The 25,405-nt window shown below is 63.0% G+C and overlaps 1 protein-coding gene across 1 annotated transcript; it reads right to left on the bottom strand.

Annotated features, from left to right (window-relative positions):
- Positions 1-6,717: 6,717 nt before the first annotated feature.
- Positions 6,718-18,807, bottom strand: FEV (FEV transcription factor, ETS family member). The gene is made up of 3 exons (XM_075934415.2): positions 18,756-18,807; positions 18,144-18,218; positions 6,718-7,787 (listed from the first exon to the last, which is right to left on the bottom strand). The coding sequence occupies exons 1-3, from the start codon at positions 18,805-18,807 to the stop codon at positions 7,276-7,278; spliced, it is 639 nt and encodes a 212-aa protein (XP_075790530.1). The 3' UTR covers positions 6,718-7,275.
- Between the last annotated feature and the right edge of the window lie 6,598 nt (positions 18,808-25,405).

The following is a 25,405-nucleotide window of genomic DNA, read 5'->3' as shown; positions in this document are numbered from 1 at the left end:
CAAAAATGATGAGGGGGCTGTGAGGAGAGGCTGAGAAATTTGGGCCTTATTTAGTCCACAGAAGAACAGAGTGAGGGGGATTGGATAGCAGCCTGTAGCTACCTGAAGCAGGTTTCAAAGAGGCTGGAGAGAGGCTGTTCTCAGTGGTGGCAGATGGCAGAACAAGGAGCAATGGGCTCAAGTTGCAGTGGGGGAGGTCTAGGTTGGAGATTAGAAAAACTATTTCCCTAGGCAGGAGGTGAAGCTAGGAGGGTAGTAAAGCACTGGGATGGGTTCCCTAGGGAAGTAGTGGAGTCTCCATCCCTAGAGGTGTTTAAGTCTCGGCTTGACAAAGCCCTGGTTGGGTTGATTTAGTTGGGATTGGTCCTGCCTAGAGCAGGGGGCTGGACTTGATGGGCTTCTGAGGTCTCTTCCAGCCCTATGGGTCTATGATTCTATAACAGCATGTTTGATGACTCTTTCTACTCTCATGGGGGCAGCCTGATGGTGTGGCTATGACATATGATGATGAAACAGTTTCACTCCTCCCCTCAAGGGTGTTAAGCAGCAGCTACTGAAGTGAGACCTCTCTCCATCAGGGAGCCCGGAGAACTTGCACTCAAGTTTTGGAAGAGCTGGCCGAGGGGCAGGCAGGCCCGTGTCTGTTGCTTTTCAATACATTTTGGAACACTGGGGAAGTTTCAAGAAGGCGGGAAGAAAAGGAATGCTGGCCACTATTTAAAGAGGGCCAAGAGGAAGATCAGAATAATTATATGGCTGAGTGACCTGAGATTTAACACTGAATGCAGAGGCATGTTCCTGTGTATTACACAGAGCCATGGGCATGAGGGGAGGGTAACAGGGCACACAGAGCCCTGGCAGCGGGGAGGGGTTGCAGGAAGTCTCTGAAATAGGGTGGGATGGGAGGGTGGCACATAGAGCATTTATGGGGGGCAGAAGGAGGCTCGCAGCGCCCCCTAGATTTTTGCATTCCAGCTGCCAGCTCATGCTCAGCAGCCCCGTTGCTGCCTGGGGTCCCAGTCACCAAGCTGCGGGGGTCTCAGGTGCCAGCCCCACAGGCTCTGCTGTCAGCCCTGAGATTTTGCCCGTCTGGACCCCACTGCCGCCAGGGCTACGGACAGCTCAGTCGCAAGCTCCAGGGCCCAGCTTTCCCCCCACAGCTGTGACCCCAGCCTGGGGCGGTGAGCTGTGCAGACGGGGCGAGGTGGGGCAGAAGGACGCAACTCAGCGCCCCACCCTATGAATTGTCCCGGCCCCCCAGTGTGTGACAGGGGATGTAACCCCCCAGGAGAGGGGCCATAGTCAGCCGGCTCAAGCAGGAGCTCGAACGCAGCAGGGGCCCTCTGGGAGGTGGCCAGAACCTGCCCCCTTGCACATGCAAGCCCCGCCCCCAGCCCAGACTGATCGCTTTCCCCATGGCCCTGCCTCCGGGGTAGACAGCCAATCAGCGCTCTGCAGGCTGCAGGCAGCGCCCCTCCTCCCCCCTGTGAGGCACGAGCCAGTCCTAGACTTTCCCAGCCGCCGACCCCGGGGCTTACTGGGGACCGCGCGGCTCAGCGGGTCTGACCCGGCCGCCGTGCGGGGTTGGCGGGGCCTGACCCAGCCCAGACAGACGCTCTCCAGCGCCCTCTGGAAAACCTCCCGGGAAGGCGCTTCCAGCCCTCCTGGGGCGTCTGCTCGGCTGTCCTGCTGCATCGAGCGCTGCTCTGTTGGGACCCCCTGGGGCAGAGAGCCCAGCTTGCCGCCGGCAGCCTCTCACGTATCTGCAGCCCTCTGGCATGCCCCCCAGCCCCCTCTCCCCCAGCTGAGCCTAGCTCCTTCCCAAGCGAGCAGCCCCCAGGCTGGTGAAGCGGGGCCTGGGGGGGTTGGGGGGCTGGACCCAGCTGCCCCTACCTTGCGGGGTGCTCCCTCCTTTGCACTGGGCAGGCCTCAGGCTGGTTCCTGTGGAGGTGATGGAGGGGGCGGGCTCGTCACAGGAAGGGGCCGGAGGGTGACTGGCTTGGGGGAGGGGGTTAAGGATCCTCCTCACGAGGCCACGCCGGCTGCCCAGGGGCCCTTGACTCTGGCCGAGGGAGGGGGCAGGACCAGAACCAACACCTGGAAGCTGGAGCCACGGTCTATTTCGAACCTGGGCCCCGCTGTCCAGGGTTGGGTTCGCGGCTCCTGCGGCCGCCTCCCCCGGACTGGCCGCCCTCCTGGGCCCTGCTGCAGCGGCCGGGCGCTGAGCGCCGCCTGCGCCCAGGTTTGCAGGGTGAAGCTGTTATCCTACCCCGGGAGAGGTTGAAGCCGCTTTGCTGAGTCACCAGCCCCGGCTGTTTACTCTGCGCTGGCCCAGGAGGGGCCGGCAAACTCCCTCCCCAGGGCCGCTTCCCAGCACCGCAGCTGCGAGCTGCCCTGCCCATCGGCGGGCTGCAGCAGCCTCTGCAGGCCGGCTGCTCCAGCCGCAGCTCATCCACGCGGCAGGGGGGACGCTCTGGCTGTGTCCTGCGCTCCCCAGGGGGAAGGGCTGGGGCTGGGGAGCCCTGCCAGTGAGGGGGTAGCAGAGCGGTTGATAGAGCGCAGCCGGGGCCTCCCCACAACTCTCTCCGCCCTCCTCCGACCCCCAGCTTCCCAGCTCCCTCAGAACAGGTTTCCAGGCCACCACGTTCAGCAGGAACTCAGCAGCGAGAACTCCCAAAGCACAGGCCAGCTGAGCTACACGAGAATCCCCACTAGCTGTCAGCAGTACAGGGGCTATGACATGCTGTTCAGTTCCAGGGCAGGGACATGCAGCGGCTCTCCCCTAATACTCCACTGCCAACACTCAGCTGGGCGGAGGTCAGGAGACGGGGGGACAGCTCCTAGCCAGGGGCAGAGGACAGCAGCAGGGGGAAGGGGGGACAGCTGCTGCTGCGGCCCCCTCTTCCAGCCCCTCCGCCATTGATGGTTGGTCCTGGGCACCTGCGGCGTGTGGTTTGGAAGCAGCCCGTGACACAGACACCCCTGGCAGGAACAGGGCTCCTACCCTCGGCGAGGCCTTTGACGCGGCCCGGGTGCCATGTCCGCAGCGTGCCAAGGGGCGACACCGCCGGAACTCCCCGCCCACCCAATCCCCGGGCAGCGCGGCCCCGCCCGCCCCGCGGCAGAAGGGCAGGGCCAGGCGCTGGCTGCACAGAGCTCTGAGAAGGGAGGAGCCGGGACTGCGGCTGGTCAGGGAGATTTAAGGCCTGCAGGGGGATGTTGCGCTCCTGGACTTGTTAAGCTAGCCAGGCGGCGGGGGCCCGCTGCGGGGGCGGGCTCTCCTTCCTCCCCCTGGCAACACCCAGCCCTGCCAACGCGCCTCAGTCGCAGCCGTCAGCCCTCCTCCCCCCGCTCAGCACTGGCTGGCCCGGGAGAGCAGGACAGAGAGTGAGGGGCGGGGGGGGGAGGAGGCTGGCAGGGGCTGCGGGGCGGGAGTGAGGGGTACCGGCAGGGCAGCGGGGAGCAGGGACTGCGGGAGGCTGCAGGTGAGGACGGAGGGGTGTCACTTTCTTATAAGCCATTCCCCCCCCATCCCTCGGTTCCTTCCTTCCCCCTCCCTACTTGGATCCCGTGGCTGTAACCCGGAGGGGAAGTGATGCCCTTTAACCGACACTGCGGGAGCCTGGTTCGATACTCCCCCCCCCCCTTCCCCTGCGCTCACCCGCCCCTCGCCTGCCCCTCTAACCAAAGAGCTTCGGGGCTGGCACCGATGCCCTCCCTGCTGCCGCCTTCGGCTTGAGCTGGGGCTGGTGCAGGGGGCTGGGGGCTTTGGAGCGGGGCCCGGGCTGGAGGTGCCGGGGCCTGGGGGCAAAGCCGAATCCGATCTCTGGTGCAGGGCTTGGAGTGGACGGCGCCGAGTTCTCGAGAGGTCTCTGTCCACATCTGGGCCGGACCCGGGACGGCTCAGGAACAAGCCGCGGGCGCTGGTTTCTGCCCCAGAGGCCTGCGCTGGCGGGGGGGGGCGGGTCTCTCCCGCGCGCCGGGCGGGGTGGGTGGCGAATGGGTCTTTGCACACGGGTTGGGGGCTTCGATTCCTTCCTTCCAAGCCGGAAAACCGACAAATCCGAATCCCCCCAAAGGGCAAGAACCCAGCAGCCTCGTGTCCAGACCAGACGCTCCCCTGGGGGCCACCTTGAGGCTGGGGGATCACGGCGCACACACACCCCCCCCCATATCCGGGCGCTGGGCTGGCTGGGGTCTCACAAGGCAGAAACTCTTTTCCAGTTTTTATTTTTTTTATTTTTCTGCTTGAAATTCCAGAGAAATCCGCCCCGTTTCCACAAGCCCCTCGATGCCCTTCGGCTCCGGCTCCGCGCAAGCTCCTCGGACCTGCCCTAGGGATTTACCCCCCACCCCTCCCTCAGGCCCGCCCCTCGTCAGTCACTGCGAGGACGCTGGCTTTGCCCTCCCGGCCCCTCCCTCCTCTGGGCAAGCGGGGACTGAGTGCCCCCCCCGCAGTGAGATCGTGGGGAGGGAGCATTCTGGGGCAGCCCCCCAGCTCTGGGGGCATGGTCTCACCGCTGCTGCTGGCTGTGCCTGTGTGCGCTAGCGGGTGTGCTGCACATCCTGGTTGGGCAGTCACTGTTTGCTGTGCTCGGGTTGTGGGCTGCTGGTGACCCCTACTGGCCTGTGTCTGTAAGCACTGCCCAGCGGAGGGCCCTCATGTCAGGTAGACCATGGCCCAGCCGGTTCTCACCTGAGCTGGGAAGGGGTCTGAACAAAGGGAGGGGGTGGCTGGGAAAAGGGGCAGTCTTGGCTGGGAAAACATGAAGAGACTGCCCCGTGGCTCGGTCCTTTCCCCGCCGGGAGAAGCGTTGGGTCTCCTGGGGCCCATGGGGCCAGAGCTCCCCTCCCTGCGGGAGCCGTGCCAATGGCGCAGCCGTGGGAAGGGTGCGCAGCCGAGACTCACGTCGCGTCCCCAGAAAATTGCCCTGCTGCCCGGATAGGCACCTGGCCCCAGGGAAGCCCTTGTCCAGCCAGGCAGGGCGCAGGAGGGGGGGGGGGGGGAGTTCCCCAGGTACATCCGCCAGGGGGCAGCAGGTAACGCCGCTCCGGCAGGGTCACGCCTGGTACAAACCCGGCGCTGGGTTGCTTGGAGCAGGGCGACACCTTGCGGCTGCGCCTTGTGTTGCAGCCGGGAACGAAGCTACCCGTGCAGCTCCTCTATGCGTGCCCCCCAGGCCCTGCTTGTGCCGTGGGGCGGGTGCACGTGGCGATTGCTCACGTGGGGGGGCCCTGCAGGGAGACACACAACTGCAGCCACCCGTCGGCTTCCTGCTCCTGAGCCCCGACGGCCAGCTACGGGTGGGCACAGCCCGGCGTGTGGCAGCAGGGGCCAGGCGTGCTCGGCCGCCCAGCCGGGAGCCCTGCGGTCTCCGAAGTCGCCAGGCGAGCTCACAAATGCGGCGGCTGGGAGGCGCCAGCGGATCAGAGCGTGGGAGCACCGGGGGCTGCGGTGGGTATCACGCCTGGGAGCTCTGGGCAGGGCCGGAGCGCGCAGACCCGCGGCCGCGCGGCCCACGTGCACGGGGGGGTGCCAATCGGTTAGCATGGGCTTTGTGGGGCGTTCATAGCAGGGGCGAGCTGGAGGCATCTCCCTGGCAGAACTGCTGGGCTGTGTGTCATAGACCTTGCACTGCTCACAGGGGAGGGAGACTCCCCCTGGCTCGGTTGGGTTGGGGCAGGGAGGCACTGGCCGGCTCTCTGATGGCCCCAGAGACTGGGATTTCGCGGCGTAAGTCATGAGACAACTCCTCGTAGCTCTGCGGTTTATTGACCGTGCCAGCGCCACGCAGGGCGCCCCGAGTCCTGCCCCCTGCAATGGGGCGACCGGGCCGCTCTCCCCTTCGCACGGGGCTGCACTAGCGGCCTGTTGCGGGGAGGGGCGGGGGGACCCGAGGTGTCACCGCCATTGTCAGGTCTCGCTGGGGCTGAGCCGAGCCCCACTCCCCGCAGCTGGGAGTCTCCCTCCCCCCCCCCCCCCGCCAGGGGACAGTGGAGCCGCCCGCAAGCGGCCCCGTGTCAGGCACCAGGGGGCCCGCGCCATGGGGCTACTGAAATTCCGGCAGGGCCACTGAGCCCCGGGACCGAACCGCCGGCCTACAGCTTGTCCCAGCCGCTCTCGTGTCCTGACACGACGGTCGGCCCCGACTCCCCTCCTCCTCCCGGCCCTGCCAACCCCTGTGCCCGTCTGCAGCCTCTGGGACCCTGACACCCCCCCCCCCAACTACTGCTAGAGGGCTCCAGCCAAACCAGAGACCAGCCCCGCCCCCGGACTCCCTGCCCTGGGTCAGACCAACACCCACCTAGCCTGCCCCGCCCGCGTCAGACCAACACACACCTACCCTGGTCCCCCCCTCAAACCAGCACCCACCTAGCCTGCCCCCCCAACGAACACCCACCTACCCTGGTCCCCCCTCAAACCCGCACCCACCTAGCCTGCCCCCCCAACGAACACCCACCTACCCTGGTCCCCCCCTCAAACCAGCACCCACCTAGCCTGCCCCCCCCAACGAACACCCACCTACCCTGGTCCCCCCCTCAAACCAGCACCCACCTAGCCTGCCCCCCCAACGAACACCCACCTACCCTGGTCCCCCTCAAACCAGCACCCACCTAGCCTGCCCCCCCCCCAACCAACACCCACCTGCCATGGTCCCCGTCCCCCCATAAGACCAACACCCACCTAGCCCCGTGGGTCTGGATCACTGGGCCCATCTGTCCTGTTATCCCCTCTCCCCTCCCGCCGCTACTGCCCTGCATCCCACCAATGGCCCCATCCCCCTGGGTATCTGCCTCCTACTTTCTCGCTGCCTCGAACCCAAGAGAGCCGCTTCCGAGGCCGGCAGGACTCCCGAGCGGCGCTAATCTGTCCGGGGGGAGGGCTCCTCCTTGCCCCAGAGCCGGGCTCAAGCGCTCATACGTGAGGACCGGCGTTCAAGCAGCGGCTGGGCCAGAGAGACGCTGGGCTGGGGGCCTCCAGTGACCCGCAGGCGGGAGCTGCCCCTTCCTCACCACCCCCAGACGCTGCCCTGCACGGACCTCCCCTCAGGGCCGGGCTGGCACAACCGGTAGCGCTTGGCTCGGCCCCAGAGCTTTTCTGACACCGAGGGGGTTGGGGAGAGATGGGCGGGGGGGACCCACCCCCCTTGGGGGTCCAGCCACCTGCCCAGACAAACCCCCTCTGCCCCAGAGGGCCACGGAGCAGAGAGGGGTCCCTCGGAGCGGGACCCAAAGGCAAACCCGCCCCCGCCCCCCGGCGCGCCCCGGCGGGCTCTAGTGGTAGGGGCCGTTCATGTTGTTGAGGTGGGAGGCGGGCATGGCGCCGAAGGGGCCGGCGGGCGGCAGGCCGGGGCTGGGGTAGAGGCTGGGCGCGGAGCCGGGCCAGTAGGAGAAGCCGCTGGGCGCCACGCCCGAGGCCATAAGGTTGAGTTTGGAGATGCCCGCGAAGGGCAGGGGCGCCAGGCTGCCCGGGAGCTTGTAGAGGGCGTGCTCGGGCGCGGCGGGCTGGCACACCTGCGCCAGGCCCTGGAAGTCGAACTTGTAGGCGTAGCGCTTGCCGTGCACCTTGGTCATGATGCTCTTGTCGTAGTAGTAGCGCAGCGCCCGGCTCAGCTTGTCGTAGTTCATGTTGGGCTTGCTCTTGCGCGCGCCCCAGCGCCGCGCCACCTCGTCCGGGTCCACCAGCTTGAACTCCCCGTTGGTGCCCTCCCAGGCGATGCAGTTCAGGTTGGCGCGGTCCGACAGCAGCTCCAGCAGGAACTGCCACAGCTGGATCTGCCCGCTGCCTGCGGAGCCAAGGGCAGCGTTAGAGCGGCCGCGCCGGCCCGGCACAGCGGCCTGGCACCCCTGGGCCATGCACCGCCCCTGGCACTCCCGGACCTGGCGCTGGCCCCGAGCCAGGCTCTCGGGATCGGAGATGTGCCATGGACACGTGCGCCCCCCTCCCGCCGCACACTGGATTTCTATGGCGCGCCTGGGGCCAAGGGCGTCCCATCCCCCGAGCCACCCGGCAGCTGCCCTGTGAGACGCGCGTTGGCGGTGCCAGCCTGGCTGTGCCCAGCCCACGAGTGACCGGCGCGGGCTCGAAGGGGACCTCCCACCGGGCACCCAGAACTCCCCAGAGCTCGCTCCTTGGTGCTGCCCCTGCGGAGGGAGCGGCTCACCCGTCACCACCGTGCCCGGTGACTGGGGGCCCTCTGGCAGCGGGTCGCCCTGTGTGGACGGTCTCAGAGGAGTCCCCAGGCGTGTGCTGCCCCCTAGTGGAGCGGGACCAGCAACGCCACAAATATCCGAGAGCTGGCAGGTGAAGTGACCCCCGCGCTCCGTCCTTTTGCGCCAGGGCTGCAGGGGTGTCAGCCGGCCCCGCCCCCAGGGGTGGTGGGCCCAGAGACTTTGTCCAAGCCCGGAGAAGGGCTCCCTGCGGCTGGCTTGTGTCTCTCGCCCGCAGTTGGCCCAACAAAAGCCAATCCCTCCCCGCCGGCTCTCTGGCCTCCTGAGACTGACAGGGCTGTACACACAGCTAGGACTGACACTTCTCTGGCGGCCGCGCTCAGCCGCCAGCCGCCTCCCCCAGCGCTGTTCCCGCACGCAGCACAAGGCAGTCTGGCCCAGAGCTTGCCAATAACCCCGGACAGGAGGTGCTTGGGGGGGGGGGGATCCGGGGTGGCAGGATGGGGGAAGGCAGCGGCGGCAAGAGGCCCAACACCAGGAGGAAAGGATCTGATGTTACTGCACAGTCACGTAAACCGAACAGGTCTGCGCCCCACGTTGGGAAGCTCGGGCCGGAGCTGTGGAACTCCCTGCGACAGGACAGAAGAGACCCCGGGCTGCCAAGGAAATGCCAAGCGCGTCCCTTGACTTCGCTTCCACTCAGCCAGTTCTTCACCCGGAGACACCCAGCGTGCCCCGCCCAACCCAGAAACCAAGGCCGGGTGCATTGCAAAGGGAGGGGGGTCTCGAGCCTTCCTAGGGGGCGTGGCTTCGGATCAGAGCGGAAGTGGAATGGGGGCGTGACGTCGGGACAAGCACAGGTGGCGTGGGCGTGGCCTTGGGCCGAGCACAGGTAGAATGCGCGTGGCCTCAGAGCAGAGCACCCACTTAGGAAAACTAAACGACAGCGCCTGTGGCTGAGGGGCTGAACTTGCGGGTTCACGGCGGTGCGCTACAGCCCGTCCTAGAGCCGCAACGGGGGCTCTCTGCCAAGTGTATTTAAGCCTGTTCAGGACACCTCAAGTGTCTAGCAAGGCAAAACCTGGCCAGAGAGGAGCTGCCCGCCCCGTCTGTGCAGACAGCATCCGAGGAGCGAGCTGGACCGCTGTGCCGGATACATGTGAGTCTGCAAAGCGCCCCCGGACTCCTGGCTGGTTTTGCGGACACAGACTAGCCCGGCTGCCCTCTGGAACCTGCTCTCAGGCCCAGGAACCCTCCCTTAAATCTTCTCCTCTGACCCCCTGTGCAGCGCACATCACCTCGGGACCGCCTCGCTGGCTGTGCCAAAGCCACCGCTGACCAGCCACCAGCCGCCACTGATCTGAGCAGAACCTGAAATCAGGCTTGTCTCACAAACCCTATTTCCACAGCACTGCGCTCCTGCCCTTGATGTCAGTATTGGCTGAGCCCCACGGGAGTTTCTCCAGGACTCTGCCCACGACTGACGTCGGGCTGACCAGCCTACAGTCATAGACTCATAGACTCATAGACTTTAAGGTCAGAAGGGACCATTATGATCATCTAGTCTGACCCCCTGCACAGTGCAGGCCACAGAATCTCACCCACCCCTCCTAGAATAATCCTCTCACCTGTATCTCAGATATTGAAGCCTTCAAATACTTTGAAGACCCCATCTGTGTCATCCCACCTTGCCCCTTTCAACCCCTGGTCCGACAGGAGCACTGCCCCCGCCCCATTCCCCTTTGTGATGTAGTGTCAGTACCTTGCTGGTCGCTATGCTTGGGCTGTGGGTGACTCCTACTGGCCGGTGTCCAGAGTTAGCCCTAATGAGTCTGACCGGTTGAGGGCAGCGAAGGAACTAGGAAGTGAGGGTTGGGGGAAGGGTCAGTCTGGGGCTGGAATCATGAAGGAACCAGTCTAAGGAGGGGGCTGGAATCTAGGGGCCCAGGGACCCCATCTCAAGGGGTCTGAGGCATCCTCCCTAGACTCATGTAGACACATCACGTCTATGCTGTGCTGTATCTGAGAGAAGCAATAAACCCTCTCTATTCTACTGGCTGGTGGAATCTGTTCTTGCTGCTACACGGCTGCAGGATCAGAGGAACTCCAGCCCGTTGTCACACCCTTGCATTTAAACGTCTGGAGCCTGCATTTGTTTGTTTGTTTGTCTGTTCAAAATAAAGCCATACTTCCCAATTACCTACAAATACCAAATTTTGCATAAACACTACTACTACTACTACTACTAAACCCTTGTACTGCAAGTGGAGTATTGGTCATCTACAAGTCCCCTCCACTTCACTCTGGGTATGTCTACACTACCCCGCTAGTTCGAACTAGCGGGGTAGTGTACACATACCCCCCGTCTCCAGACAAAACTTCTAGCTGACTCCAGGAATACCTCAGTGTGGTGGTGTGTCGGGGTTCCCCCGATCCTGCACCCCCGTAGCAGCAAGATGACTCTCCACCAGCCAGTAAAAGAAAAAGGGTTTATTGCTTCTCCAGGATACAGCACTGCATAGATGCCATGTGGGTATAAGGAATTAGGGCAAGGCAGCCTCAGACCCCTTGGGTAGGGGTCCACAGGCCCCTGACCCCTCAGTACTCAGGTTAGTCTCTTCCCTTCATGTTTTTCCAAACAAGACTGACTTCCCCAAACCACACCCTTCCTTGTTCAAACTCCTTCCCTCTCCATTGATCTGGGCCATGCTCTACACATCAGGGCCCTCAGGGCGACCCCCCGCTGGGCAGTGCTTGCAGACAGAGGCCAGTAGGGGTCATCCACAGCCCAAGCATAGCGCCCAGGGAGTGGACCATACCCCCACTACATCACACCAGTTGTCATCCTTCAGTCTCAGTAGATCTTCCCCACATTGTCCGAGGTCTTCCTCTTCTGCATTTTCCTTGTGGGTTCCATGGGAGAGCTTGACGGACTACGCTGGAAGATGGTTTTCTGAGGCTGTGTCTAGACTACATGGCTCCATCGATGGAGCCATGTAGATTAGGATTATAGGCAAAGGCAAATGAAGCACGATTTAAATGATCGCGGCTTCATTTACATTTACATGGCTGCCGTGCTGAGCCAACAAACAGCTGATCAGCTGTTTGAGCTAGTCTGGACGCTCCCCTGCCGACATCAAAGCCCTTTGTCGGCAGCCCCGTTATTCCTCGTGGGATGAGGTTTATCGGGGCTGCCGACAAAGGGCTTTGATGTTGGCAGGGGAGCATCCAGACTAGCGCGCTGAGCGGACAAACAGCTGATCAGCTGTTTGTCGGCTCAGCGCGGCAGCCATGTAAATGTAAATGAAGCCGCGATCATTTAAATCGCAGCTTCATTTGCCTTTGCCAAAACAACAAATCTACATGGGCCCGTCGATGGAGCCATGTAGTTTAGACGTATCCTGAGAGTGTGGCCTAGCCATCCCCACTTTCTTCTTTTGATTTGAAGGCCAAGTGGTTCTTGTCCTGCTCTGTTCCAAAGCTCCTCATTTGTGACAAAGTCTTGCCACTTGATGTGAAGGATGGACCTCGGGCATCTGTTTAGGAATGTCTGTAGCTTGTGATTTGAAGACGTTTTAGCATGCCAGGCCTCGCATCCGTACAAGGGCACACTCCTCACATTCGTGTTGAAGATTCACAGTTTCGTCTTTGCAGATATTATTTGTGAGCTCCATATGGGACAACTAGTCTCGAATGCAGCTGTTGCTTTCCCTGTCCTCGCACTGATCTCCTTGTCTGTTCCTCCGTCTCTGCCCATAATACCCATAATACTCCACAGTCCAGACACTGAAGCAGTTTGTCTAGTGTTGCAACCTTTTCTTCCATGCTTTCATGTTCGTGTGACAGGAGCATGACAGCGTCAGTAAAATCAATGTTCTCCAGCTGTTTGAATGCCCCATTGCTGGCCATTGGTTGTCCTGCTTATAATCCAGTCCATTGGGATCAAGAACAGGAACGGTGACAATAGGCACCCTTGTCGCACTCCTGAGTTCCTGCCACTTAAATTAGCTAAATGTGCTACTTTTTACACCCAAATATGCTGGGTGAAAGGTTTAAATAATTATTTTTGTTTTTCTTGGGGAGGGGGGGGAGTCATGACTGTTCATCAAAATATTTGCTAACAAAATTAAAATCGAGTCACCTGTTCAACTGTCATTCTAGAGCAAAGAAAATGATTACTGTTCCCAATCTCAAAATAATTCAAATTATCTATGGAAAAGTAATGGAAGCTTTATGCCTTCCTGATTCAAATGTACTAGGGATGGCAATTATTCAGTACAATGGATGGCGTTTGAAGTTGAAATTCTACAAATGTCAAACTGTCCTTTTACTTCCCTTTTGTGGGCACATGAATACAAATTCTATGACACGTATTTAATTCCTTGAACTTTCCTAGAAGTGTAGTCTATGCAAAGTGACTTTGCACCCAGTCAAGGGGCCTCATCTGCTAGTTAATTACAAATCAAATAAGGGGCCAGAGATCCCTGAGGCAGCTCTTTTAACACTCTTGGGTGCAAATTATCTGGACCTGCGGATTTAAAACGATTTATCCCGAGTAGATGTTGTTTAACATCCTCCTGAGTTCCTAATGGAGTGGAAAGTGCTTCATCTCCCTCATGTGATCCAAGCACACCAGCCTGCTTCTTTCCAAATATAGAACATAAATGTTTATTGAACACTTCTGCCTTTTCTGTCTGCATCATTAACATTTTCTCCCTCTCCCTCTAAAACTGGTATCATCCTTAGGATTTCTTTTGTTTATAATATACTTTAAAAACTCCTTCTTAATTTTCTGCCAGCCATGGATTTTTCCCGATATCTTTGGCTTCCTTTACCAATTTTCTACACTTCATTACTTCTAATTTGTATCAATGACAATCTAGTCCCTCGTTTCCCCTTGCTAAGTATGGCTCTTTATTTCTCATTGCTGCCTTCACCGCTGACCAACTTTTAGTCAAAGTTGGCCTTGTGGAACCGGGGGCTTTTTGGTCCCTGAGTAAACTCTTCTTAAAGAGCTCTCTATCTGCAGCCACATTCAGCTGGTGAACATTTTCCTCCCAGTCAATTTCCCTGATAATTTCCCCATCCCAGCCAGGATTGTAGGGATGGAGTCCCTAGCCTCTGTCAGGGGCTGGGAATGGGCGATGGGAGGAATCACTGGATGGTTCCCTGTTCTGTCCCCTCCCTCTGGGGCACCTGGCACTGGCCGCTGTGGGCAGACAGGACGCTGGACTGGATGGGCCTGTGGACTGACCCAGCCTGGCCACTCTGATGTTCTTAAGGTCTGACACTGCTCTGAGTTTGTCGATACAACGTGGCGCCACCCGCCAGCGTGAGCAGGACCCAAGGCCTGGGCAGGGCAGGGATGCTCCCACCAAAACACTGAAGACACTAGGGCTGTGTCCAGACTCAGGGTTTTTTTCGGGAAAAGTAGCCTTTTTCCGAAAAAACTTCACCTGCGTCTAGACTGCAGCCACGTTCTTTCGAAATTAAATCGAAAGAACGCGGCTTTTCTTTCGACGGCGGTAAACCTCATTTCACGAGGAAAAACGCCTTCTTTCGAAAGTGCTTCTTTCGAAAGAAGGCGTTCTTGAATGTAAATAGGGCTTCTTCGAAAGAGAGCATCCAGACTCACTGGGTGCTTTCTTTCGAAAAAGCGGCTTGCTCTTTCGAAAGTTCCGCGTGCAGTCTAGACGCTCTCTTTCGAAAGAGGCTTGCAGTCTAGACATAGCCTGAGAGTTCAGACCCTTGTGTGCTCCTGCTGCGCCCTGGGGCCGAGGTGTGGGAATGGCCCCCTGCTGCACACCAGGGCCGGGGTGCAAGGTGGCCACTCCATCCGGCACCTGCTAGCAGAGCCATGGGCTGGGCTGGACTCTGCCCCCCTGCATGCCTGGCATTGGCAAGAGGGGGTGAGCGCCAGGCAGGGCCGAGTGGGCCGGAACAGGGCACCCTGGCTAGGGGCTGTAATATTTACGGTCACTGCCCTGGAGGGTCTGGCTCCATACAAAGAAGCCTTAAGGAAAGGCTGTGCCAAGCCGGGGGCTGTGCCAGCCTCTAGTGGCAGGGAGTTCCCCTGGATGCATGTGCTGTGTGAACAGGGTTTCCTGGCTGTGTTGTGAATTTGCCCCCTCCCAGGGAACAGCCTGGGGTGCTGGTGTCACCAGACGAGGTGAAACAAACTTCCTGGGCTAGCCTGACCCTCATCAGTCTGTAGGTATCTCCCTCCCCATGTCCTGTCCCCTCCTCCCAATCCTGTTGCCCAAGCACCCCGGGAGCACCACATCCTGAGAGGGCTGAGACATCCCACCTGTGCAGACTGGGAGGGGTCCGTGCACCACTTGTGCCCCCCTACAGCTCTGGCCAGTAGCAGCCCCCACCTGCCCCCCTCCTATCTTAGCCCCCGCCCCCTTTTCTGTCCTTGCAGGCTCTCGCGGGAGCTGGGTTTGGGGATGAAATCTGTACATAAGAATGTAAGAGCGGCCAGACTGAGTCAGAACAAAGGTCCATCCAGCCCAGTATGGCCAAGGCCAGGTGTCCTGGAGGGAGGGAACAGAACAGGGAATCATCAAGTGATCCCTCCCCTGTCGCCCATTCCCAGCCGCTGACAGAGGATAAGGACATCTGTGACGTAGTGGGGGATACCTTGCTGGTTGCTATGCTGGGCAGTGGGCTGTGGGTGACCCCCACTGGCTGCTGGCTGCAGCACGGCCCAGCAGGACAGGGGATGAGTCACTAGGCCAGGGTCTCTCAACCTGTCCGACCAGCTACCCCCCAGGGAGAGAAACAAAGGAAGGAGGAATGCCGCCCCTGGGTGGGGGGCAGGGCTGGAAGAGAGGTTAGTTTCGGTCTGGGATCATGGAGGAGACAGCCTAGGGAAAGGGGCTGGAATTTAGGGGCCCAGTCTCCCCCATCTCAAGGGGGGCCTGAGGCATCCTAGCCCCAGTTCCTGTAACCGGATTACATCTGTGCTGTATCCTGGAGGAGCAATAAACTCCCTCTATTCTACTGGCTGGTGGAGTCGGTTTGTGCCACTACGGGGGTGCAGGAGGCGGGGGACCCCAACACGCCATCACAACACCATCCCTACCCATCCTGGCTAATAAGTATTGATGGACCTAACCTCCATGAATTGCTCTAGCTCTTAATTGAGCCCTGTTTAAGTCCTGGTCTTCGCAACATCCTCTGGCAAGGAGTTCCACAGGCTGACTGTGGGTTACTGAAGAAAAACTTCCTTTTGTTTGTTTTAAACCTATTAATTTCATTTGGTGACCCCTAGTTCTTCTATTGTAGGAATAAATACATAACTTTTCCTTATTCACTTTTTCCACACCAGTCCTGATTTTATCAACTTCTATCCTATCCCCTCTTAGCCTCCTCTTTTCTAAGCTGAAAAGTCCAAGTCTTTTTAATCTCTCTTCATAAGGGACCTGTTCCAAACCCCCTAATGCCAATATATCTTTTTTGAGATGAGGAGACCACATCTATATGCAGTATTCAAGATGTGGGTGTACCATGGATTTATATGGGGGCAATAAGATATTTTTTTGTCTTCTTCTCTATCCCTTTTTAATGATTCCAAACATTGTTTGCTTTTTTTTACCCCAGCTGCACACTGCGTGGATGTTTTCAGAGAACTCTCCACAGTGACTCCAAGATCTCCCTCTTGAGTAGTTGTAGCTAAATTAATCCCCATCGTATTGTCTGTATTGGTGGGATGATTTTTTCCGATGTGCGTTACTTTCCAATTATCAACAGTAAATTTCATTTGCCATTTTGTTGCCAGCCATTTAGTTTGGTGAGATCTTTTTGAAGCTCTTCACAGTCTGTTTTGGTCTTAACTATCTTCAGCAGTTTGGTATCTGCAAATTTTGACTCCTCACTGTTTATCCTTTTCTCCAGATCATTTATAAATACATTGAATAGGACGGGTCCCAGGACGGACACTTGGGGAGCCCCACTAGTTACCTCTTTGTTCTGAAAAAATGACCATTTATTCGTACCCATGTGTCCTGCCTTTGAACCAGTTCTCAGTCCACGAAAGGACCTTCCCTCTTATCCTATGACAATTTACTTTGCTTAAGAGCCTTTGGTGAGGGACCTTGTCAAAGGCTTTCTGGACCTCAAAATGCACTATGCCCACCGGATCCTCCTTGTCACGGGTTTGTTGCGCCCCTCAAAGAACGCTAGTAGATGAGTCCAGCTCTCTGGCCGCCTGGTGCAGCCGACCAGGCCGGAGGGATGCGGGGGTCCGGTGTCGGGAGCAGCCCCCCAAACCTCCGAGCTGGGGGAGCCGGCGGCCCAGCGCTGCGCTCAGACAGGCGCTGCAGTCCGGCTGCACCGCTCCAGCCCAGCGCTTCTGGGGCAGGAGACACCGGCCCGGCCGCCAGGCAGTGCCGTGGAAAGGGGGGAACCGGCAGCGAGGCAGACCCGGCCCAGCGTCCATTCCCAGGCGCGTCCCCTCGGAGCATTCACAGGAGCCCGGAGACCGTGGCGACCACGGGCTGGTCTCAGATACCCGCCCTCGCTGTGCCCACGCCGCGCTCCGAACCGCTCCGGGCAAGGAGCTGCGCCCCCGGGATCCAGGGAATCGCCGGGACAGGATGCGCCGGAGCGGCACGGGCTCTGGGTCTACCTTGCGTCGAACTCCGTTTACTCCGGATCTGACCGGGCGCGGTGGCCCGTCCCCGCCCGTGTGGGGCCCTGGTTACCGGGGGCTGCGGCTCACGGAACGGGCCAGCGGTCCAGGCAGCGCGGCGAAACCGTTTTCAGAATATTTCGGGCCGGCCGGCAGCGGAGTCGGGACTCGCGCCGGGGGCTGGTTTGCTCTTTGATCCGTCTGCGTCTTGAAATCTGCGCCTTGTAATGTGCCACCCCGCGAGCTCCGCGTGGAGAACGCAGCGCCGGGGCACGGGGATCCCGGAACCACCAGCTAGATCCCCGGGGGGCTGGCGGGAGGGCGCACAGGCCGAAACTATTCGGGAACTGCGCGGTAGCGGCTAGATCGGGCTCGAATGTACCGCCCTGACTCCGGTTTACAAAGGGCGCGAGCCAAAGGAGCGTCCTTTTAGGGGCAGGTTTACAGGTGAGCGGGCCGGGGCGGATTGTCTTGGCTAGACAACGGAGCGGAGCGGGCTAGATCGGCGGAGCGCCCTGCCGCGTGATTAGGGGAGGCGGTTCGGTAGCGGGACACAGCCCGGGGAGCGCACCTCGCGCTAAGGCTGCGGGGTGAGAGATTCGGGCCCCCGCCGTCGAAGGCGCCGGCACGCGGCCTCCAGCCTCCCCCCAAAGCCTCACATCGAAATTTTATTCTGCATCGAATTTGCGAACGAGCAAATGGGAATGCTCCGATCCGAACCCCCAGGGCTCGCTTCCGTGCGAGGCTCCGACGCCGCGGGTAGCGCCCAGGAGTTCGCGGCCAATTCGGATTCCAGTTCGGCCATTCCCGTGGGTTCCCCTCCCCCTAGCCCAGGGGGGATTTTGGGGTGTAGGTCGGGGGGCGGAGTTTCCCTCTGTTGCCTCCAGGAATCCAGCGGGGTTTGTCGGAAGGTGGAGGCGTCGGGTCTGGAGGAAATTGCAGGTTTGGGGCTTGGCTCCCGGCCGGGACTTCAAGGGGGGAAATGAGTTCCCACCGAGCCCCGCCCCGAAAGAAAGCCCCGGTCTCCCGGATCTGGGTCCCGGCCCGGAACGCGGCGCGCGGATGCCGCGGAGCTAAATTCCGGGGGTCGAAAAGCAGCCGTCCCACCCGTGCAATTTCCCCACGCGTGGGAGACGGGGTCCCCCTGCAGCGTCCGACAGCTTCTTGTCCCTCCCCCTTTCCCAAAAGGGCTGGGGTCGCCCTAATGTCTCTAACCCGCCGCTCCGTCGGAGCCCAAGGACGCGCCAGATCCCCGCAGACTGAGGCGAAGCGCCGTGTAAACGCTGGGAGCTGGCTCAGTCGGAGAGACCGGCGCGAAGAGTCGTCGCGCTCTTACCTTTCTGCACGCCCGGGCTGAGCGAGCCCCACGTCGGGCTCTTCCCCTCCTTGAACAGCGTCTCTCCAACGGGCTCTGGAGCGGAGACAGAGACGCGTTCACACGGGACCGAGCCGCGCCCGGCCAGGTCCCAAACCGCTTTGGAGGAGCTTTACCTCCCCCCAGCGCCCGCTGGGCGGCTTTTAAAGAGCTGCCCGGTCCCCAGCCAGCCCCTTGCGCGCCGGCGGCGGCGGCCGCTTCCCCCCCGCTGGAGCTATGAAGCCAGGAAACGCGTCCAGGAAAAAGGAAATCCGATTTCCGACAGAGCCCCGAGAGCTTTAAATAGGGGTAAAAACTCCGCCGCCAGGCTGGAAGCGGCGAGCAGGGGAGAGACGGCTGGAGAGCTGGGCGTGGAGTGCGCGGGAGCCGCTCTGGCTGCCTGGCTGACGGCTCGGGACACGGAGGGGGAGCCCGCCAGCGGGAGCGGGGGAGACGACCTGGGGGCCCATCCCTGTGGCCTCAGGCCGGGCCCCGCACGGAGCGCTGGCCCCCGCGCGGGGGTGGCTCCGAGCCTGGGGCGCCTCGCGGGGGCTGCTGGCCCGTCCTGCCCCAGTGCCGGGCGCAGGGCCGTACCTGGCAGGTACATGTTGAGCAGCAGCGGCTGGGCTGCGACGCCGTGGGGCATGGCAGCTCTGGGAGCGGCCCGCGGGCTGCATGGCTTATGAATCCGGCCCGATTAGGATGATGATTGTGGCACTGGCTCGGGGAGCGGCTGGGGGGGGGGGGGCAGCGGGACGAGGACGGGGGGGGGGGGCAGTTTCCAGGCAACTTGCGAGGGGCGCGGGGCCCGGCTGCCGCAATTTCCTCTGCAGAGCGGGCGCCGTAATTAAAGCCGCGATCCCGCTCCGGCCCCCGCCCCCGCCCCCCCTATCGGCCCCGCATCAGACTCTCAGCCAGGCCCCCGCGGCGGCGGGCGGGTTTCTATGGAGCCGGGCGCGGGCGCCTCCTGCATTTTCCGCCTCCTTAACTCTTCGCAAACAGCCGCCCGCGGCCCAGCTGCGAGCCCAGGAGCTGCGGGGGGGGGGCGCCTCCCCACGGCTCCCCGAGGCACCCCGCGGACCCCGCTCGCGGACCCCTTCAGCCGCGCTCAGCCCCGCCCCCGAGCACCCCAACCAGCGGCTGCCCCGCCCTGCCACACTCACCCCGCCCTGCCACACTCACCCCATCTTGTCACACTCACCCCGCCCTGTCACACTCACCCCATCTTGTCACCTGCCACACTCACCCCGTCTTGTCACCTGCCACACTCACCCCATCTTGTCACACTCACCCCGCCCTGTCACACTCACCCCATCTTGCCACACCCCATCTTGTTACACTCACCCCGCCCTGCCACACTCACCCCGCCCTGTCACACTCACCCCATGTTGTCACACTCACCCCGCCCTGCCACACTCACCCCGCCCTGTCACACTCACCCCATCTTGTCACACTCACCCCGCCCTGTCACACTCACCCCGTCTTGTCACCTGTCACACTCACCCCATCTTGTCACACTCACCCCGCCCTGTCACACTCACCCCATCTTGCCACACCCCATCTTGTCACACTCACCCCGCCCTGTCACACTCACCCCATGTTGTCACACTCACCCCGCCCTGCCACACTCACCCCGCCCTGTCACACTCACCCCATCTTGTCACACTCACCCCGCCCTGTCACACTCACCCCGTCTTGTCACCTGCCACACTCACCCCATCTTGTCACACTCACCCCGCCCTGTCACACTCACCCCATCTTGTCACACTCACCCCGCCCTGTCACACTCACCCCATCTTGCCACACCCCATCTTGTTACACTCACCCCGCCCTGTCACACTCACCCCGTCTTGTCCCCTGCCACACTCACCCCATCTTGTCACACTCACCCCGCCCTTTGACACTCACCCCGCCCTGCCACACTCACCCCATTTTGCCACACTCACCCCGCCCTGCCACACTCACCCCACCCTGTCACACTCACCCCGCCCTGCCACACTCACCCCATCTTGTCACACTCACCCCGCCCTGCCACACTCACCCCATCTTGTTACACTTACCCTGCCCTGCCACACTCACCCCGCCCGCTCCCCTACCTTGACACACTTACCTCCGTGTCACACTCGTCCCCTCCGCCTGCCCATCTTCTCTCATCCTCACACTCCTCCCTTCCCGTTCCTGCTCCCCATCACACCCCTCCTCCGCTCCTACTCCGCCTCGGGATCACTCCTGCCCCCCACTGCCCTGCTCCCGAGACCTGGCACAGCCCAAGGCCCAGCCAGGCCCGGGAAAGAGCTGCCTGCCACAGCAGGACGGGACGCCAGGGGCCCTCCCAGCTCCTCGCAGCACCCAACCCAGGGGCCGAGGGCTGAGGGGTTGTGGCCAACCTGCCTCCGGGCAGCCCGCGGTCCCGGCTGTGCCCTGGCCTGCTAAGGGACCTGCAGTGCCACGCATTAGCCTGGCACAGGATCGCCCCAGCCATGCCCCCCCCCCCCCCAGGCACGGCCTATGCTGGGCACGGGGCGGAGGCAGCCTTGGCTGGGGGAGATCCCGGGTTTCTCGCCGCTACCCATCACTGTGTTGCTGGACACCGCAATGAACCCGGCCCCAGCAGGTTCCTATTGGCTCATTCATCTGGCTCCTGCTATTTTAGGGTTCCCTGCCCTGTCTCTGCCCGTCCGGACCGGCCTTGCACCGACCTGGGTCACACACCCACCCAGCCCATCCCTCTTGGTGTCTGGGCCTCGTCCGTTGCTCTGCCCCAAGCAGCCAAGCAAAGCTCATGAAAGTTCGTCTGGCCTGAGACTCCCTGGCCTGCTCCTAGTGCCCTTACTCTGTGGCTGAGGAAAAGTGATGGACTTGTTCCCTCACACAAGAACCAGAGAGCACCAAACGAAATGAAATGACCAGGCAGCACGTTTAAAAACACCAAAGGAAGTTTTTCTTCAGGCAGCGCACAGTCAACCTGTGGAACTCCTCGCCAGAGGGTGTGGTGAAGGCCAGGACTTTAACAGGTTTCAAAAACTGCTAGTGAGGATTCCCTGTTCTGTTCGCTCCCTGTGTTTACAGTTCCGATAGCACCTCAGTAGATGGAAAGGAAGAAGTCTGGGCTGTTAAAGATCATGCACATGAGTTAAACAAAGCTGTGTCCAGTTCTTTGCTACCCTGATTTGAATGATTCATTGTTGCAATTATCCCTGTCCATAAAAGCAGTTTCATTTGTGTGTAGTGCCCGAGCTCAGTCACTGGACTAGATTCAGACCAGTATTCTAGGGGTAAAAGGCCCATATCCCATTCCCTGACCAGTCTCCTAGAGGTAAAAATCCAGATATCCCACTTCTTTTCTCCCCTCCTCTTCCACATGGAGTCACAGTCTTTCTTAAAAGAGGCATTTATTAAAGAAAACAGCTGTAAATTGTAGGCACAAATAAACAGACTTCTACAGAGCTTGAATTCCAGCTTTGTCACCATTGTTTACCAGGGACGACATCCACTCTAGCCCGATGTACAGCATACAGAGCCCTCTAGTGGATGGATAATGTAACTGCAAATACATATCAAGGAGGGCAAGGGGGTTCAGGAGGTAATACAGCTCCGAGCTGTACCCTCCCGCCAGAAAGGATGGGATATCTTTCCCACTCCCGGCCACAACACCTAAGGTAAGCGCGCAGAACCTCATCCCCGCGCAGCTCCAGTGGCTGGCTGTGCATGTGGGGAGGGGCAGCGCTGACTCCGACAGGGCACTGGGGAGCAGAGAGCCTTTGGCCTCCTCCCTTTCCCCCCCTCCCCCCACCGTCCTCCCTCCTGGCTCTTTCTGTTCAGGCAGGGGGCCAGCAGGTCTCCCCACGCGCCCCAGACTTGCTTTAGCTGCCTGAGTCTTGCTAACCAACCGCAGGCAACTGAAAACAAGCCCGGCACGCGGAGGGGCCGGAGGGGGATGCGGTCCGAGGAGAGCCGGGCAGCTCCTGGGCCGGTGTCTGGGCCAGGCTGGGGTCCAGCTCGTGGAGAACCGGAGGAGCCGCCCCTGGCCGAGCTGTTCCTTCTTTCTTCCCCGCCACCGCCTGGCACATCGGGAGACGGCAAGGGCGAGGGGCCCCGGGCCAGCCGACCGCGGAGCAGCCCGCGCCCACAACTGCATCCCCAAGGCACGCGCGGGGAGCCCAACTCTCCCGGGCCCCGCGCCTGCGCCCAGTCAGGGCAAAGCGCAGCTCCGGCTCTGCGGGGCGTGCGGGCCCGGGTGGGCAGCAAAGGGGAGAGGAGCCGGGGGGGGGGGGGGGGTCCCGGGCAGAGATGAGCCGGGCGGATCTACTGTGCCCAGACTCGGGTCCCGCCCTCGGCCGCCTCCGGCGGGCTCCCCACAGACCGGGGCCTGGGGCTGCCGCAGGCACGAGGTGCGAAGGCTGGGCCGAGCTCCGGGGGAGGCGCAGCTGAGGTGGCGGGATGGGCCTGAGGGTATCGCAGGGCTCGGATGGTGCCGGGGGGCAGCCCGGGGCTGGATGTGGGGCGGCGCGGGGGGTATTGGCAGAGCTGGGGGGGGGTGGAGCCCGGGGCTGGATGGGGGCGGCGCGGGGGGTATTGGCAGAGCTGGGGGGGGTGGAGCCCGGGGCTGGATGTGGGGCGGCGCGGGGGGTATTGGCAGAGCTGGGGGGTGTGGAGCCCGGGGCTGGATGGGGGCGGCGCGGGGGGTATTGGCAGAGCTGGGGGGTGTGGAGCCCGGGGCTGGATGTGGGGCGGCGCGGGGGGTATTGGCAGAGCTGGGGGGGGGGGTGGAGCCCGGGGCTGGATGGGGGCGGCGCGGGGGGTATTGGCAGAGCTGGGGGGGGTGGAGCCCGGGGCTGGATGTGGGGCGGCGCGGGGGGTATTGGCAGAGCTGGGGGGTGTGGAGCCCGGGGCTGGATGTGGGGCGGCGCGGGGGTATTGGCAGAGCTGGGGGGGGGGGTGGAGCCCGGGGCTGGATGGGGGCGGCGCGGGGGGTATTGGCAGAGCTGGGGGGTGTGGAGCCCGGGGCTGGATGTGGGGCGGCGCGGGGGGTATTGGCAGAGCTGGGAGGGGGGTGGAGCCCGGGGCTGGATGGGGGCGGCGCGGGGGGTATTGGCAGAGCTGGGGGGTGTGGAGCCCGGGGCTGGATGTGGGGCGGCGCGGGGGGTATTGGCAGAGCTTGGGGGGGCGGGGTGGAGCCCGGGGCTGGATGGGGGCGGCGCGGGGGGTATTGGCAGAGCTGGGGGGGGGGGGTGGAGCCCGGGGCTGGATGGGGGCGGCGCGGGGGGCATTGGCAGAGCCGGGGGGTGTGGAGCCCGGGGCTGGATGGGGGCGGCGCGGGGAGTATTGGCAGAGCTTGGGGGGGCGGGGTGGAGCCCGGGGCTGGATGGGGGCGGCGCGGGGGGTATTGGCAGAGCCGGGGGGTGTGGAGCCCGGGGCTGGATGGGGGCGGCGCGGGGGGTATTGGCAGAGCGGGGGGGTGTGGAGCCCGGGGCTGGATGGGGGCGGCGCGGGGAGTATTGGCAGAGCTTGGGGGGGCGGGGTGGAGCCCGGGGCTGGATGGGGGCGGCGCAGGGGGTATTGGCAGAGCTTGGGGGGGCGGGGTGGAGCCCGGGGCTGGATGGGGGCGGCGCGGGGGGTATTGGCAGAGCCGGGGGGTGTGGAGCCCGGGGCTGGATGGGGGCGGCGCGGGGAGTATTGGCAGAGCTTGGGGGGGCGGGGTGGAGCCCGGGGCTGGATGGGGGCGGCGCAAGGGGTATTGGCAGAGCTTGGGGGGGCGGGGTGGAGCCCGGGGCTGGATGGGGGCGGCGCGGGGGGTATTGGCAGAGCCGGGGGGTGTGGAGCCCGGGGCTGGATGGGGGCGGCGCGGGGGGTATTGGCAGAGCTGGGGGGGTGGAGCCCGGGGCTGGATGGGGGCGGCGCGGGGGGTATTGGCAGAGCTTGGGGGGGCGGGGTGGAGCCCGGGGCTGGATGGGGGCGGCGCGGGGGGTATTGGCAGAGCTTGGGGGGGCGGGGTGGAGCCCGGGGCTGGATGGGGGCGGCGCGGGGGGTATTGGCAGAGCTGGGGGGGGGGTGTGGAGCCCGGGGCTGGATGGGGGCGGCGCGGGGGGTATTGGCAGAGCTGGGGGGTGTGGAGCCCGGGGCTGGATGGGGGCGGCGCGGGGGGCATTGGCAGAGCCGGGGGGTGTGGAGCCCGGGGCTGGATGGGGGCGGCGCGGGGGGCATTGGCAGAGCCGGGGGGTGTGGAGCCCGGGGCTGGATGGGGGCGGCGCGGGGGGTATTGGCAGAGCCGGGGGGTGTGGAGCCCGGGGCTGGATGGGGGCGGCGCGGGGGGTATTGGCAGAGCCGGGGGGTGTGGAGCCCGGGGCTGGATGGGGGCGGCGCGGGGAGTATTGGCAGAGCTTGGGGGGGCGGGGTGGAGCCCGGGGCTGGATGGGGGCGGCGCAGGGGGTATTGGCAGAGCTTGGGGGGGCGGAGTGGAGCCCGGGGCTGGATGTGGGGCGGCGCGGGGGGTATTGGCAGAGCCGGGGGGTGTGGAGCCCGGGGCTGGATGGGGGCGGCGCGGGGAGTATTGGCAGAGCTTGGGGGGGCGGGGTGGAGCCCGGGGCTGGATGGGGGCGGCGCGGGGGGTATTGGCAGAGCTGGGGGGGGTGGAGCCCGGGGCTGGATGGGGGCGGCGCGGGGGGTATTGGCAGAGCTTGGGGGGGCGGGGTGGAGCCCGGGGCTGGATGGGGGCGGCGCGGGGGGTATTGGCAGAGCTTGGGGGGGCGGGGTGGAGCCCGGGGCTGGATGGGGGCGGCGCGGGGGGTATTGGCAGAGCTGGGGGGGGGGTGTGGAGCCCGGGGCTGGATGGGGGCGGCGCGGGGGGTATTGGCAGAGCTGGGGGGTGTGGAGCCCGGGGCTGGATGGGGGCGGCGCGGGGGGCATTGGCAGAGCCGGGGGGTGTGGAGCCCGGGGCTGGATGGGGGCGGCGCGGGGGGCATTGGCAGAGCCGGGGGGTGTGGAGCCCGGGGCTGGATGGGGGCGGCGCGGGGGGTATTGGCAGAGCCGGGGGGTGTGGAGCCCGGGGCTGGATGGGGGCGGCGCGGGGAGTATTGGCAGAGCTTGGGGGGGCGGGGTGGAGCCCGGGGCTGGATGGGGGCGGCGCGGGGGGTATTGGCAGAGCTGGGGGGGGTGGAGCCCGGGGCTGGATGGGGGCGGCGCGGGGGGTATTGGCAGAGCTTGGGGGGGCGGGGTGGAGCCCGGGGCTGGATGGGGGCGGCGCG

Source organism: Pelodiscus sinensis, chromosome 7 (assembly GCF_052426305.1).
Source record: "Pelodiscus sinensis isolate ZL-2025 chromosome 7, ASM5242630v1, whole genome shotgun sequence".
Classification (NCBI taxonomy): Eukaryota; Metazoa; Chordata; order Testudines; family Trionychidae; genus Pelodiscus; species Pelodiscus sinensis.
This window is presented reverse-complemented; position numbering and strand designations above follow the sequence as displayed.